Source organism: Euleptes europaea, chromosome 6 (assembly GCF_029931775.1).
Source record: "Euleptes europaea isolate rEulEur1 chromosome 6, rEulEur1.hap1, whole genome shotgun sequence".
In the NCBI taxonomy this organism is placed as follows: Eukaryota; Metazoa; Chordata; class Lepidosauria; order Squamata; family Sphaerodactylidae; genus Euleptes; species Euleptes europaea.
Window position 1 is genome coordinate 104525395 of NC_079317.1, and position 14920 is coordinate 104540314.

Here is a 14920-nt window from a genome sequence, read left to right on the forward strand (position 1 = left end):
ATGTAGCAAAGTTGTTTTCCCCCTCTGTCCATTATAGGCAAACTAAACATGTGGGAGTAACCACAAAGTGTGGTTTGGGCACACTACTTTTGATTGTGTGGAAAGGCCCTCAACCATAACATGGCTGGATGGTGAAGCTCATGCCTAATTATACAGCAGCATCAAAACAGTAACTTCTTAGAGGTGTTTTCTAAAGGTGGAGCCTTAGCTGTTCATGGACACTGACTAGTCCTTTGAAATTAACTAGTGGCATCCATTAGTTGTTGCCCCCCCCACACACACACACACAGAATTTCTGGACTCATTGTCGGGACAGGTACAGAATACAGATAAGATTGCTTGATTTTTTTTCTTGGATGGAGTTATGACAGATCGCCGTTGTTCTTAAAAGGATAAGTCAAACTCCTTACTCTTTATCCACCTTAACTTACTCTCAAAAGGAGTTAAAGGAAAACTAAGCCATGTTGTTTGTTTGTTTTCCTTAAAATATTTATGCATTGCTCTTTCTTAGTGCCTAAGGCAACTAACAGCTCATAATATCATAATCAATTAAATCCAGTCCAACAGAAAGCTAAGAAAATCACAGCAATAAGAATAAACACTACAAATTCCACCCCCTAGTAGTCTAAAATATTCAACACCCGTGTTTCTGGAAAGCCCTCTGGAACAGGAACATTTCAACCTGTTTCCTGAACAAGAGGAGAAAGGGTGCTGGGTGGACTTCCTGACAAGAGTGATCCTTAGTCTAAGGTCCACTTCTGAAAAGGCGTTATCCCATGTTGCTACCAACCGTGCCTCAGAAAGAGGGTCTTTCAGCAGGATCTTGGAAAACAACCCAAGAAAATGAGTAAATTAGGTAGAATACTAATGAATCAATGATCTTGAATACGTTCTCTCAGATAAAACATTAATTGGCTGGATGAAGTTACTTATGCCCCATGGGGGTAAGAAGAGACCATCATGTACTTCAGGATCTCCAAGGGGTGAGGGCCCATGGAAGAATATTTTTTTTGATGCAAACAAATGACTATGCTGATCCCCAATACTGTCCATCAACTAAAGCAGGGAGGCACACGCAGTCGCTCATACTATGTTGGTCTGGGGCCCAAGGGCAGGGGTGTGTAGAGGGGGTCCCCGCTTTATTCTTGCAGCATGAAGTGGCAATTGAAGGAAGACTCCATGACACAATGTTGCTAAACATATAACTCTGAGCTGCTCTCTGAGGGGAAGTGTTTAGTAAGCAATAATATAAGCATGTTTGCTAATGGTTTACATATCATGGGATTGAACTATGTCTTGTGGTGTTGTTTTTGCTCCAGGGCTCTGAATGGAATGCAGCTAATCTTGAGGAGCTTCAAAGGAACAAGTATGTGGGTCTGTACAAGACTTTGCCTATCGTGCAGCGCCAGCATCCCAGAGAAGTTCCTTTAATTGAGAATCTTTTAACTTTGAGATGACCATTTGCCAAACCTCTTAATGAAAATTTGTTTTCTAACCAGAAAGGATTCCTGCTGCAGGTTTTGATCTCACTTTGGGCTACAATTGTACAATGAAATGATTAGGAGAGAAAACAGGGGTTGGGGGAACAGGGATAACAACATGGTGGTACAAAGTTGCTTATACTCTCTACTTGCGGGTGTGTTCGAGAACCCAGTCTGTTCTCTGCCTTGTCTTTCAGCATCAGCCACATCCTCAATGTAACCCGTGAGATTGACAACTTCTTCCCAGAGCATTTCACATACATGAATGTGCGGCTCTATGATGAGGAAACTGCACAGCTACTGCCACACTGGAAGGAGACCTACAGTTTCATTTCAGCTGCCCGGTGAGAATCAGGCGTGGAGATGGAGTCTCCTGCTGGACTGGGAAATGCTATGTGCAAAACCATACCCGGATGGTTACCAGGGTGGAATCTCTGAACCCAGCACTTAGGGCTATACAAGCAGCTTCTGACACACAGGCTTGGGATCCATGTATGCAGTACTGGTTAGGCATAATTGTCAAATGTGATGGAACCACATCACATTTAGGGAAGCAGGTAACTGAATCCAGCATCCTCCTCCCTTGCTGAAGTACCTGGTTTGGTGTGACCGTCACTGCTGGAAGCAGTGCCTAGAAGCTTCTTCTTTACCTACCTGGGGCTGTGCACTTGAGCCACCAGCCTTCTCTCCAGGGAAACAGTAGGAGTGGCTTACATCACATGATGTAAGCAATATGCTAATGGGCAAATGCTGAAGCAAAGATTCTCCCCTGCAGGGTACAAGGCTTGCGGGTGCTGGTGCACTGCAAGATGGGCGTGAGTCGCTCTGCCTCCACAGTCATCGCCTATACTATGAAGGAATACGGCTGGTCACTGGAACGGGCCCTTTGCCATGTGCGGGAACGGCGTCCAATCGTCCACCCTAATCCAGGCTTCATGAGACAGCTGGAGCTTTACCAGGGGATTCTGGATGCCAGGTAATCTCAGGGGAAGGGCAAGAAGGGCATGGTGTTATCTGGTTGGTGCAGATATCAGTGGACAAGGGGACCAATGGGGACTGCAGCTGCCCAACTTTGTCAGCCCACCAGGAGGCACTAGCTTATCACCCTTACAAAATTTGGGTTTGTTATTGTCCAGGGGCCCAGATAAACATTGCATGCAACTGTGTAAAACGGTAGCCTAAAAGCCCCCTTTTTAGTAGAAAAGCAGTATAAGCAGAGAGCGTTTGGGAGCAGATCAGAGATGGGGGGGGGGTTAACCTATTCCCTTCTCTCTCGTGGGGTTCCAAATGCCTGTTTGCAAGAGATAACTTGTTTGAAACAAGACATGTGGAAAAGTGATTGGAATGGGTAGTGAGAGAAGAAAAAAGGTAGAAAGATTAAGCACCCCCACCACTTCCCAGGTTCCAGTCCAGTTGTATTAGTCAAACAATACTTGGGAATACCATTGCACACATTTGGATATCATGTGTAGTTTGAGCTGGAAGAACCACAGATAGTGTGAGGGGTGGCTTGTTTTGCTTAAATTGCAGCTAAAATTTGTAGTATATTGCTTAGATTTCATTGTATGTGTCTTTCACTGTACATTTTAACCTATAAAGCTTCTTGTGGCTTGGGATTAGGAAATTTGAAGGACTACCTGGGCTCTGGGTTCCCTATCTCAGGTTCCTCTTCCTGTTTCCTGCCCTCAGATGGCCGCCTAAGCAACTCCTTGTTCATGGTGCTTGGCCAAACATCTTTCTGTATCAGGCAGAGGCTAGAATCATTTACAGATGGGATGTTTTACCCCAGCTTGGATGCTTCGGGAAGCAGGTTTTTATCCTGCTTCCCCTACAACATCATGGGGGTTCCATGCACCTTCCAGGCTTTCCCTGTCCTTCCTATGATTTTTCCCAAACCTACTTTGTGGTGATGTTTTGTGAAAGATCTCAGCAAAGCCAGGATGGCACCTATGTAGAAGGGAAATTTGGACCTCCCTGTTCCCAACCACATTGGTGTCATTTCCCCTGTCCCAGTCCCTTGTGTTGCATCCATTTCCTCCCTGCCGCCAGAGGGTTTTTTCCCCCAAATCAGCAACTGAATATCATGTTCCCATCTGTCTACCAGGTTCTTTGAATTCCCAGCTGTTTTAAAAAAAAATTAAGTGTGTAGCCCCATTTGCTGGAGAGATACGCCTTTCCTCTTGCATTTCTGCAATGAAAGGGGCTACACACTTTTTGAAATATGAAAGTGGGAAATTCAGAGAACCTGGTAGACACATTGCTATAATATTTTAACAATATTCAAAGGCCGTTTTTTTTAAAAGCCCTTCACTGGTGGGAAGGACTCAGCCACATGGAAACCTGCCATGTGGAAGTACCGTTGCTGCTGCTATGTATCTGCAGCCATCAGCAGCAAGGGGAAAACCACACAAGTGTATTCCCCTGTGAAAAACACCTTCTTTGTTCACACTTGGCTTTAAGTTAATTTTCCCCTGCTGGTTGTTTTTACTGTTTTTGCATTTGTATACTCTGTATTGTAAGCTGCTGTGGATTTTCTTTTAGTGGTTTTAACTGTTTTTGCTTGGTTTTATATAGTTGCTAGTCGTATATAAGATCATGGATTGGTCAGTTTTTAACATTGTTGAATTGTTTACCACCTTGTTCACATTGTAAGCCATGTTGAGTTCTGTATGGGTGTTTTATGGTTTAAGAGAACTTTTTTGGAAACTTGCATGTACTGTGATTTTTGGTCCAGATCTTAAGGATTCCTTGCTAACTTGAAATAGCAGGCAATCCTTGCTAACATGAAATAGCAGGCTGGTAACACGTAATAAAGAATAGTTTTATTTTTTAAATGCAACCCAGTACATCACAATCATCTTATGTGTCTGTGCAGCCGACATAGCAGCCTGTGGGAACAAAAGGTGGAAGATGCTCAGTCAGAAGTTTCTTCAGATGTAAGTGATGCCAGCAGTGATCCTTCTGGAAGCCCAGACTATGAGACAATAAGCTCAGAAGAAGAACCAGAGGAGCCAGTGACAACCCCCCAGTATTGCTTTCGACCTCTGCAGGAACCTCCTGAAGAACCCAACTGGCCTTTAGACCTACCTGATGCCACCAGACTTAGTCTTCTGGAGACAGAGGAGCCTGGGGCATCAGACGACTCAGGGGCTGAGGAAGTGCGAAGACACCTGGCTACAATGAGAGTATCAGAGCAGTCAGTCCAGCCCCGACGAGAGCGCATTAACCTCTACGCAGTCATGCGCAGCATCAGTGAGATGGATAGCCCAGAACACATCCCCATGCCAGTGTGTGCCACAGAAGAGGTAAGGGTAGGTCTGTGTGATGACATTCACCAAAAGAAGCCATATGATGGAGGGTAGGACAAGGAATAATGAGATGTGTGAAAAGGTTATGGCAATGCACAAACAGATACTAAGCAAGGGGTTGGGGCGGTGGGAGGTATAAAGTTTAGAACCTGGGATGGAATGGTTGGGGGTAGGATGAAAGAGAATCCTGTGTAGTTGTTGGTACTCAAGTCTGTCTACCTTCTTCTTCCTCCAACAGGTGTTTCTTCATTCTGAGAGGAAATCCCCTGTCACTTCCACATCATCCCCCTCAAATGAAGAGAAATTAAGATCAGCAAAAGACTCTACAGCGAAACAAGGCTTGCCAGAAAAAGAATGGGTGCAGTGTCGCAAGCCTGGACGCCATGGGCGTAAGGCTAAGAGCCATTCCCAGCTCTGCAAGCAGCTCTCATACCACCCAGCAAAAGGCCGGGTGCGTAAAGTTGTCAGGCGCATGGAAGGCCCCGTCCCATTCTGCCACAAGCCCCCCTTACAGCACCGCCTCTCTGTGGCCCAACTGGCTGATGCTGCCCTGGTGGTGAGCCGGGCCAAGGAGTTTGAGGGACATACAGATCCTGAAAGCCCTGATCAGCTCAAGTCGCCCTCTCCACAAGATCCCCAACCTGGTGAAGACAATGCCCTAAGTCCTGGATCTGGCTCTCGATCCTGGCGGATGGTGCGGCAGACCAGCATAGACATGGATCCCAGCTCAGGATGAAGACTTGTCTCTGCCTTCCCCCTCATATACTGTTGTTAAGTGGAGTGGTGCACGGAGCCCAGAGGCTGAAAAAAAGGATTTGATCCATATAGTGAAGTCGTCTTTCCTCTGCCTTCAGCCTATGGCCTCACATTGTCCTGGGAACCAGTATCTGCATAGGAGAAGGACAGCAGGGAGGAAAGGAAATCAGCCCTTCAGGAGACCACAGCCACCTTGCCAGCTCACCTTCACATTCTTCCATGGATGATAATGGGCTCACCAGGGCCAGGAAAGAACCCCTGCTTTGGTGGGGGCTCACTGAGGCTCACTGTTCACTTCTTTCAGACCTCGTAACGGCCTTGAACGTTGCATAGCTCCATGTGGGAGCGTTAAGTGCCAAGTTCTATTTACAGGCCACCTTTGATTGTTCTTTCAATGTGCTTTGATGCCACGGAGCACTTCTTTATCAAGCAGGGCCTTTCACTGTGATCCACGGGGGAAGAAACTATCCCCGCTCATCTTTGCACACACAGCTACTATGCCATTGCAGCTTCACTCAGTCTGAGAATAAACTCACTTTCCACTTGCAGGAGCTCTGGTCATGTCCTTTCCTCCAAAGTGTGTTTCATCTCATGGACAGATACCAGCCATTCCTTGGAACCCAGGGTTCTACCCCCTGTGGGGCCGTAAGGATGGGGACCTGATCATAAGTGGGGTCACGCCTTGCTTTTCCTCTGCAGGTGAAAACAACACAACCACTTAAGCAGCAGTCATGTTGAAACAGTTTCGAACACAGTAGCCTTTCAATAACACATATCATATCTACAACCTCCAACCACACAGTGAGTTGAGCCTTGCCGTGCTTACCAGCAAGGGAAACAGAGTATGACAAGGGCGGGCTCCAGGGTCAGTTTACCACCCATGTGGTCGGTAGGGGGTGCCAAAGGGCAGGAGACATGGCTTGCACTGGTTGTCACCTCCCAGTCAGCCAGCTGCAGAGTCCTTCTGCTGCCCCTTGGAGTTGCAGCTGTGCAGGAGGGGGGGAATGTGCTTCCCAAAGCCATTGGGAGCAAGCAGGAACAGCCACCCCATCCTCCTGCTGCTGCCATCCACCTCCAAAACAGGCCATCTTGGAGCTGAGTGAGTAGCAGCACAAGTGGGGTGAGGGAGAGAACACCTCTCCCTATGCCCCTTGGAACCACAAAATGAATGGAGCCTGGTTCTGGCTGGGTTCTCATGTGGTTAGAGCTGCTTATTCTGTTAAGTAGGAACAACGTGAGCAGGCGTCTGTTTGCACCCTAGGAGCAGAAGAACTTCCAGGTGGTGACTTCTCACATACATTTCTAAGGAGGCTCACTCCACTACATCATGAGGCCTTAGTTAGTACAAGGAAGGGTAGTGCCAGTTCATAGATTGCTTGACAGACTGTGAGTCAAGAACTATCACAGCAGGTATCTAAATTCTCAGGAGAACAAATTTGCTTCTGATTATTTAGCAGAGTAGGAAGCAAGATCTACTTTCTACCATCTTTTTGCTTGCTTGTGTAAGCAAGATACTTTGTGGGGATGGTGAAGCTTCTGGCATTGATTATGTCTCAGTCAGGAAGGCTCATTGCATAAGAATGGCCATGTTGGATCAGACCAAGGCCCATCAAGTCCAGCAGTCTGTTCACACAGTGGCCAATCAGGTGCCTCGAGGACGCCCACAAACAAGACAACTACAACAGCATTGTCCTGTCTGTGTTCCAAAGCACCTAAGATAACAGACATACTTATTTGATCCTGGAGATAATATGTATGAATCATGACAAGTAGCCGTGAATACCCTCACCTCCATGAACATGTCCACTCCCCTCTTAAAGCCTTCCAAGTTGGCAGCTATCACCACATCCTGGAGCAGGGAGTTCCACAATTTAACTGTGTGTTGTGTAAATACTTCCTTTTATCTGTTTTGAATCTCTTACCCTCCAGCAGTACTAGAATTATGAGAGAGAAAAGCTTCTCCCTGTCCACTCTCTCCATACCATGCATAATTTTATAGACCTCTATTATGTCTCCCCCTGAGTGCCTTCTTTCCAAGCTAAACAGCCCTACGCATTTTAACTGCTCTTCATAGGGCCCTGATCATTTTGGTTGCTCTTTTCTGTACCTTCTCAAGCTCTGCAATATCCTTTTTTAGGTGTGGTGATCAGAACTGTACACAGTATTCCAAGTATGGTCTCACCATAGATTTGTACAAGGGTAGTATGATAGGAGCAGTTTTATTCTTTATTCCTTGTTTAATTACGGCCATCATGGATTTTGCCTTTTTCACAGCAGCTGCACATTGGGTTGACATCTTCATCGAGCAATCCAGTACCACTCCAAGATCCCTTTCTTGGTCTGTTGCTGCCAGCACAGATCCCATCAGTGTATGTGTGAACTTGGGATTTTTTGCCCCAATATGCATCACTTTACACTTGCTCACACTGAATCTCATTTGCCATTTTAATATCCATAGTAGCAGGACCCCTAGTTGCCATTGGTGGAGCTGTTCAGATTTTAGGAAGGGCTGGTACAACAATCTGAAAAGGAATAGAAGCTGTGATGTAGGGAAGTAGGACTTTTAAAAAGTAGCAACCCAGGGAAAGCAAAGATTTAGGTCAGGTGGGGAGAGAATGCTCCAGAGAACTAAAGGGACGAGTCTGAGAGGGGGAAAAAACCTGTGTGAATGGGCTAAGAGGTGAAGTGTGCATGGCTGGACACAACAGGGGGTGAAGAACCATCCCATTAATTTGAAATAACTAGTCACATCTTTGGCTTCAAACTCTAATTTTTTTAAAGCTTTACTTAACTCCACATACCATAGTTGTAAATAGTAATCTGCGGTGTTAAAAGAGATGGTTTTTGCCAGTCCCAGCCAGAATTCTGCAACCCATTAGGCCATCAATCCTGTTTATGGCTGGGCAAAAAGTCAGCCAGCAGTACATATTTGGCTGAAGCTCACTGAAGATCTTGATGACAGAATCATTACTTGAGAACTACTAGGAGAACCACCAGGAAACCAGATATGAATTTCTTTATAGCTGGCAAATATATAAAGGAAATGTAAAAGATATTTTGCTTAGACTACTGTCCCAATCTTAAAGACAACATGATTTGTGCTTTACATGTACCACTTTTGTACAGGTATCATAAAAGCATAGAATGTATGGAGCATAATTACACACAAGTTAATTTAACTAAATCACAATAGTCCTGCTTCTCCCCTGCCAGCAGATTTTGGAGAAGGCAGCTTTGAGAAGAGAAGGCTGGTGTGTTAGAGCCCTAAGTTAGTGAGAGATTTCGGTAGAGAAAGGACTGTAACATATTCTCTCCCACCCACCCTGTTTAAAATCAGTGTCATCCCTAACCAATTTACAGTAATACTATTCTGTGCTAAGAAATGCCACTTAATAATCCCACAAGAAAAATGATGTTGTCAAGCTCCTTAGGGACCTCTCCTACAGGTTCCTAGCAGAATTCTGTGCCCTGATGAATGCATCAAGTTCACTTAACACATATCTATGCTGCCTTTCCACCCAATTCAGGGTTCTGAGGGTGACAACCATTTCAAACACCAAAACACATTTAAAATGCATGTGTGTGTGTGTATACACCAAAAAAACAAATGAAAGGCATAAAAACACACAAAGAGGGAGGAGGGCTAATAAGAGGGAGGGAAGACCAAACAAAAAGTCTTCATCTGCTGGCTGAAGACAACAGTAGAAGGAGACAGATGAATCTCCCTCTATCCCTGAGGCAGGAGTTCCAAAGTTTCAGCACTATGATCGAGAGGCCCTTTCTTGGGTTGCCACCTGTCTAGCCTCAGATGGGGGGTGGGGGTATTCGAAGCAGGGCCTCTGAAGATGACTGGAGTAGTCAGATAAGTTCATATGGGAATAGGTAGGTTCTTACATAATATTGATTGGGGGGCATATTATCAAAATAACTTCAGTTTAGGGCAGCTGTGGGGGAAGCCTAACCCATGCTGATTTCCAGCCACCACGTCATGACAGTTTGCGTCCACCAACACACAATGAATCCACCATTTGGCCCCAATCCAATTGCCATTGTTTAGTGGAATAACACCATTGTCATTCAATTTCTGCACATGGCTGGTTTGCTGCTCAAGCCACCCCACGTAGCTGTTTCAGACTGCACAATGAGGAGGGCACCAACATACCACAGGGGCTTTTGCTTGTTTGGGGCTGATGGTGCATAGGAGCAATGGGTGTCCTTTTCTTGTGGCTACAAATGATCTTGGACTGGCCTTATGTCCATACAAATCTCAACAAATGCCAGTACTCCCTTCTCCTCCCAACATCATCCAATTGCTCTCCAGAGCAAAAGTGCTCTGGAATTGCAATGTTCCAGCACATGGAAAAGCACTTACCTGGGAACAAGTTAACATAAGCAGCCGAATGTATAACCTTCCAAAAAGTTATGTTTTTTCGCCCTAGAGGCCCTGGACCCTAATACAAGGATAGCGACGGGTAGAAGCAAGTGCTTAAATTATATAGTAAGACCACAGTTCACATGTGTGTGTGTGTGTGTTAAGTGCTGTCAAGTCACTTCCGACTCCTGGCGAACCTATGAGTCAATGTCCTCCAAAACGTCCTATCATTAGCAGCCTTGCTCAGGTCTTGTAAACTGAGGGCTGAGGCTTCCCTTATAGACTTAATCCATCTCATGTTGGGTATTCCTCTTGTACTGTTCACATGCTTAGGAATAAATCTCCTGTTTTCTCCTCCCATCACCCAAGTATTTCAAGCAAAAAATAGCCTTACCTCAGAATGCAGGTAGGAGGTTGTGTGGTTGGTTGTTTCAAGCAGAATAGAGTTCAGGTTACCTTACAAAGAAGCTTTTGTAAAATGGAAGATTCTTCCACTCCTACCCCCACCCCCTCAAGCTGTTGATGTGCTGCAATTTAAGGGTGCTTTCACACATCCTGAATATTGCACTTTCAATCCACTTTCAATGCACTTTGCAGCTGGATTTTACTGTGTGAAACAGCAAAATCCACTTGCAAACAATCATTAAAGTGCATTGAGAGTGGATTGAAAGTGCATTATTCAGGATGTGTGAAAGCACCCTTAAATGTGTGAAAGTGCCCTTTAATGTAAATATTTGTGGGTAGATTGCTTTGTTTCAGCTGCTACCACCCTCCCTTTCTCAAAAGAACTTAGGGTATGGCCGGTGGATGGCAAGGATTTCTACTTGCTGCCTGAAGCCCCGTTGGCAAGGAAGAACTCTAGACCATCTAGAAGTTCTGGAAAGACATAACGAAGGTTCTGAATTTCCCCTCATTAAGTTGAGGTCCATTCTGAGACGGGCTCCTGCTTTTGAAGCAGGTCTGGCTGAAGCCGATGGTGAGTCGGGCACTCCCGAGTCAGCCGCTCTCTGCCATTACCCCCCCTTCCTTTTTCTTTTTCTCATTTTCTTCAAAAAAAAAAAAAAAACTGCCTGCCAAACTGCACTCGCAAGGACTTAACCCCAGACCATTGGTGAATTGACAGCTCCATAAATTTTTGAATTTTAAGGACCTATAAGTTGGAAGCTGTCTGCGATAAATGGGAGGAGGGTGATTCTGGCAGCCAAAAATGGAGGGACATCAAAATCGAAACTAAAGCTATCGTCTATTCAAGAAGTAACTGCCGGCTGAGAGTGTTTCTGCAAGGTCCTGCAGTTAGAACTTGTGCAAAACCTAACTTCACAAACCAAGGAGAGGAGTGGGAAAAAACAAAAGCTTACTGCTGCCAGGAGCAGGTCCTGGGAATGGTATGCTATGGTTGTGAGCAGCTGCTGTTGTGTTCCTCGTTCAAGGTCTCGCCTGATTCTCTGTTTAGACTTCGTGCTGTGAGAAGCACTGAGTGCCCCGTTGGTCTCCTTTGGTCTCCGGGGGTGGGGGGTGCCCTGTTATCAGTCTTCATTTTGCTACTGTATCTTCCTATCGCCTGCATTAGAGTCCATTTGACTTTTAGGCTTCTGAAACCTGTTGACTTTTCTGAATAAACCTGATTTTCTGGACTAAGCATCTCATGGAATTTATTCATGAAATTATCACGGGGCTAGAGCTGACGTTTGGACTCTAATGCCCTGTTTCTACAATCCTGGCGGGCTCTCGGGTCGGGGCGCAGGATGAGCTCCCCAAGGACTGCGACCTTCTACACACCGTCCTTGTTGAAGCCCTTCGGACTCATGCAGAGGCCGACCGTTTGGGCAGCTTGGCGGTGCGCTAGTGGCTTTGTATAGCTGCTGCAGCTCCTTGGCAAACGAGGGACGCTGACCTACTGGCCCGCAGCGAGCTTTTGTGGCTGGAGAGCTTGCTGGAGGATTTCTTTGCTCTCCTGATTCAGTTGTTCAGTGAGCTTGCCCTCCGAGAGGCGCAGTGCCAGCCCCAATCCAGGACTGCGGGCTACATTTCCAGATGGACGGGGCCCCAGAGGACATCCCCGATCCTCTCCTGTGCCAACGGGATGCACAGAATGTTGCAGCTAGGACTGTCATGGCTCTTATGGACCTGCCGCCGGCCACGGCAGCGGAGGCCGATATGGAAATTTTTTTGAAACCTATGTTTGGCACTGCATCCGCAGATCTTGCCCAGCAAGTTCGTCCATTGTTGGGCAGGCACAAGAACATCCTTCCGATTTTCGAACAGGCGGCTATGCCTCTAACAACTGCTGCCGAGGCAGCCAGACTCACGGCGTGCAAAACGCTCGCTGACCAACAGCGGGCGGAGGAGGAAGCCGCGGCTCGGGCTCGAGGTGCCTTTGGGATGCGAGCGGGGAGCCGCGATAAATCAGAATGGTCCTTTTCTTCATGGTCCCTGGAACCCCGAGATGCGGCCCATATACGGTGACTTGCGGCGGGGCTGCCACGGGATCAAGAGGACAACTACGAGGAGTGGAAGCCAAGCCCGATGAACTGGGGATGCTGAGGAAGAGATCCTTACTTTGAAGTATCAAAACCGAGACTTATTGGATCGTATGGGCCAAATGCAGAACCAAATCGACATCCTAGTACACGAAATTGCGCGACAGCATCAGGGTGGGCAGCAAACCTCTTTGAGCAGGAGTGAACAGGGACTCCGTGGGGCGTTTAACCTTGGTTGGATATTGGGGAAGTCTGGACAGAGCATCAGCCAGGACATTCTGTTTCCCTGGCACATGTTTCAATACGAAACGGAACTGAGCAAAGAAATCCGCCCAGTGGACTTGTTTCGCGGACAGTTTCCGGGCCCCTGTGAGCGCCTCCAGGTTCTTGTGATCACTCCATACTTCAAAAGGGACTTTAGAACCCTCCAAAAACTGTCTCCACACCGTAAGGGCATGGTGGACGGCAGCCGCCTCCTTTTCCCAGATTGGCCAGTTGAGCTGAGATTGCGCGAACCTCTTAGAGAAGTAAGTGCATGGATGCAGAAGACCATCCCTCCCCTGCTGTAAAAGTGCACCCCCCATTGCCACTTCGGAGGCGTCAACCTGAACTATAAACATCTGATCGGGATCGGGGTGCTTTAATACTGGTTCAGAGGTAAACAGTCGCTTGAGAGTATCAAAAGCGGTTTGGCACTGGGGGTCCAGTTGATTTTAGCTGAGGGCAACGTGGCAGCGCTGCCTTTTCCCTTAGTCTTAAGAAGATCCGTGATGGGGAGTGCGATTTGAGTGAAGTTGCGAATGAACCTCCTGTAGAAGTTAGCGAACCCAAGAAATTGCTGAACTTGCTTATGGGTGGAGGGGGGTTCCCAATTGGTTACTGACTGCACCTTGTCAGGATCCATAGTAAGTCCGTGGTGCAAAATTATATAGCCTAGGAAGGTTAACTGTTTTTGGTGAAATTCACACTTGGACACCTTAGCATAGAGCTGATTGTCTCCGAGGCGTTGCAGTACTTCCCTTACCAAGGCAACGTGTTTGTCCATAGTTTTAGAGTAAATAAGAATATCATCCAAATAAGCCACCACGCCCCTATACAACAAGTCATGTAGGATCTCATTAATGAATTGCATGAAGACCCCTGGGGCCCCTTTTAATCCGAAAGGCATCACTAAGAATTCATACATGCCAAAGCAACTGGAAAAGACTGTGAGAGGTACATCGCTCTCTTGAATCCTGATTCTGTAGTAGGCTTCCACCAAGTCAAGTTTTGTAAAGATACGCCCTTCCTTTAATTGTCCCAAGAGATCCAAGATCAAAGGAATGGGATAGGCATTGGATTGGGTGACTGCATTGAGTTTTCGGAAGTCGATGCATAAGCGCAAGTCACCCGTCTTTTTGTGCACAAAGAAGGCAGGGGCCGAAGAAGGGGCGGTAGATGGCCGGATGAAACCCTGCACCAAATTCTTGTCCAAGAATTCACGTAGCATGGTACGTTAGGTAGCGCTCATGGGTAAATCTTACTTTTAGGCAGTTTTTCATTTCCCACCACTTCAATAGCACAGTCTGTCTGGCAGTGGGGGGGCAGTACATCACATTCCTGCACATCAAAAACGTCCGTAAAGTCTCGATACTCAACAGGTAGAGGAAAGGACGAGGGGGGGGTCTGAGACTAAAGCCGAGGCTGACGGAGGTACAACCGCTACCTCGAGACGGTGTTGATCGCAATCAAGATCAGAGGATTTTATAGTTCCAGCCCCCCAGTCAATACAAGGGCTGTGCACCTTGAGCCAGTTAATTCCCAATACCACGTCGTATCTGATAGGGGCTATGGTAAAGTCAATTTGTTCCCAGTGGTGGCCAATGCCCATTGCCAATCCGCGAGTGCGACGATCCACTGGCCCCCCTTTGAAGTCGCTGCCATCCATCTGGGCGAATTGGATGGGAGCTGGCAGGGTCTCTGACTTGGCTTTGAGCACTTTGAAAGTGGTTTTGTTGATCAGGGAGTGGGCACACCCGGAGTCTATGAGTGCTTTAACTTGTAACTGGGGGCCCCCTTTATGGCGCTGTAACACTACGCCTACATACACAGTATCTTTGATCTCACTCACCTTCACTGGAGCTTTGGGTTTTGCAGGAACAGCTGTGAGGGTCCGTGGTGTCGCTCCACTCAAAGCAGACCCTGCCCGTTTTTTGACAGATCTAGAGGAGATTCGAGATTCAAGGCAGGGGAGTCCCAGTCCCTGCCTTCATCCGAAGACAGCGAGTTGTCCCCAAGTGGGGCACTTGTAATCCGGAACCCCGATGGGCTCGCTGGTGCAGGTTCGTGGGGCGCATCTCCGACGTGGAGAGCTGATGGCGCGGTCCGTCCAGGAGCAGTGCTATGGTTGGCCGTGGTGCCTCTGCGCTGAGGTCTCCCCCGATTCCGGAGTGGTCCATCCTGTCGAGAAGGGGCCAACCGGTCCGGCCGAAGCGGGCAGGCGGCTGCAAAGTGGCACATGGTTTCGCAAACGAGACAGGCTTC

General features: G+C 47.2%; 1 protein-coding gene across 1 annotated transcript in view; it reads left to right on the top strand.

Moving 5' to 3' along the window:
* SSH3 (slingshot protein phosphatase 3) overlaps nucleotides 1–5595 on the top strand; it is a 31663-nt gene extending 26068 nt beyond the window's left edge. The window contains exons 10-14 of the mRNA XM_056852245.1: nucleotides 1320–1366; nucleotides 1679–1825; nucleotides 2257–2457; nucleotides 4357–4792; nucleotides 5028–5595. Of these exons, the coding sequence (XP_056708223.1) occupies nucleotides 1320–1366; nucleotides 1679–1825; nucleotides 2257–2457; nucleotides 4357–4792; nucleotides 5028–5525 (1329 nt within the window). The 3' untranslated portion in view covers nucleotides 5526–5595. The remainder of the gene's footprint in view (nucleotides 1–1319; nucleotides 1367–1678; nucleotides 1826–2256; nucleotides 2458–4356; nucleotides 4793–5027) is intronic.
* Nucleotides 5596–14920: the final 9325 nt, after the last annotated feature.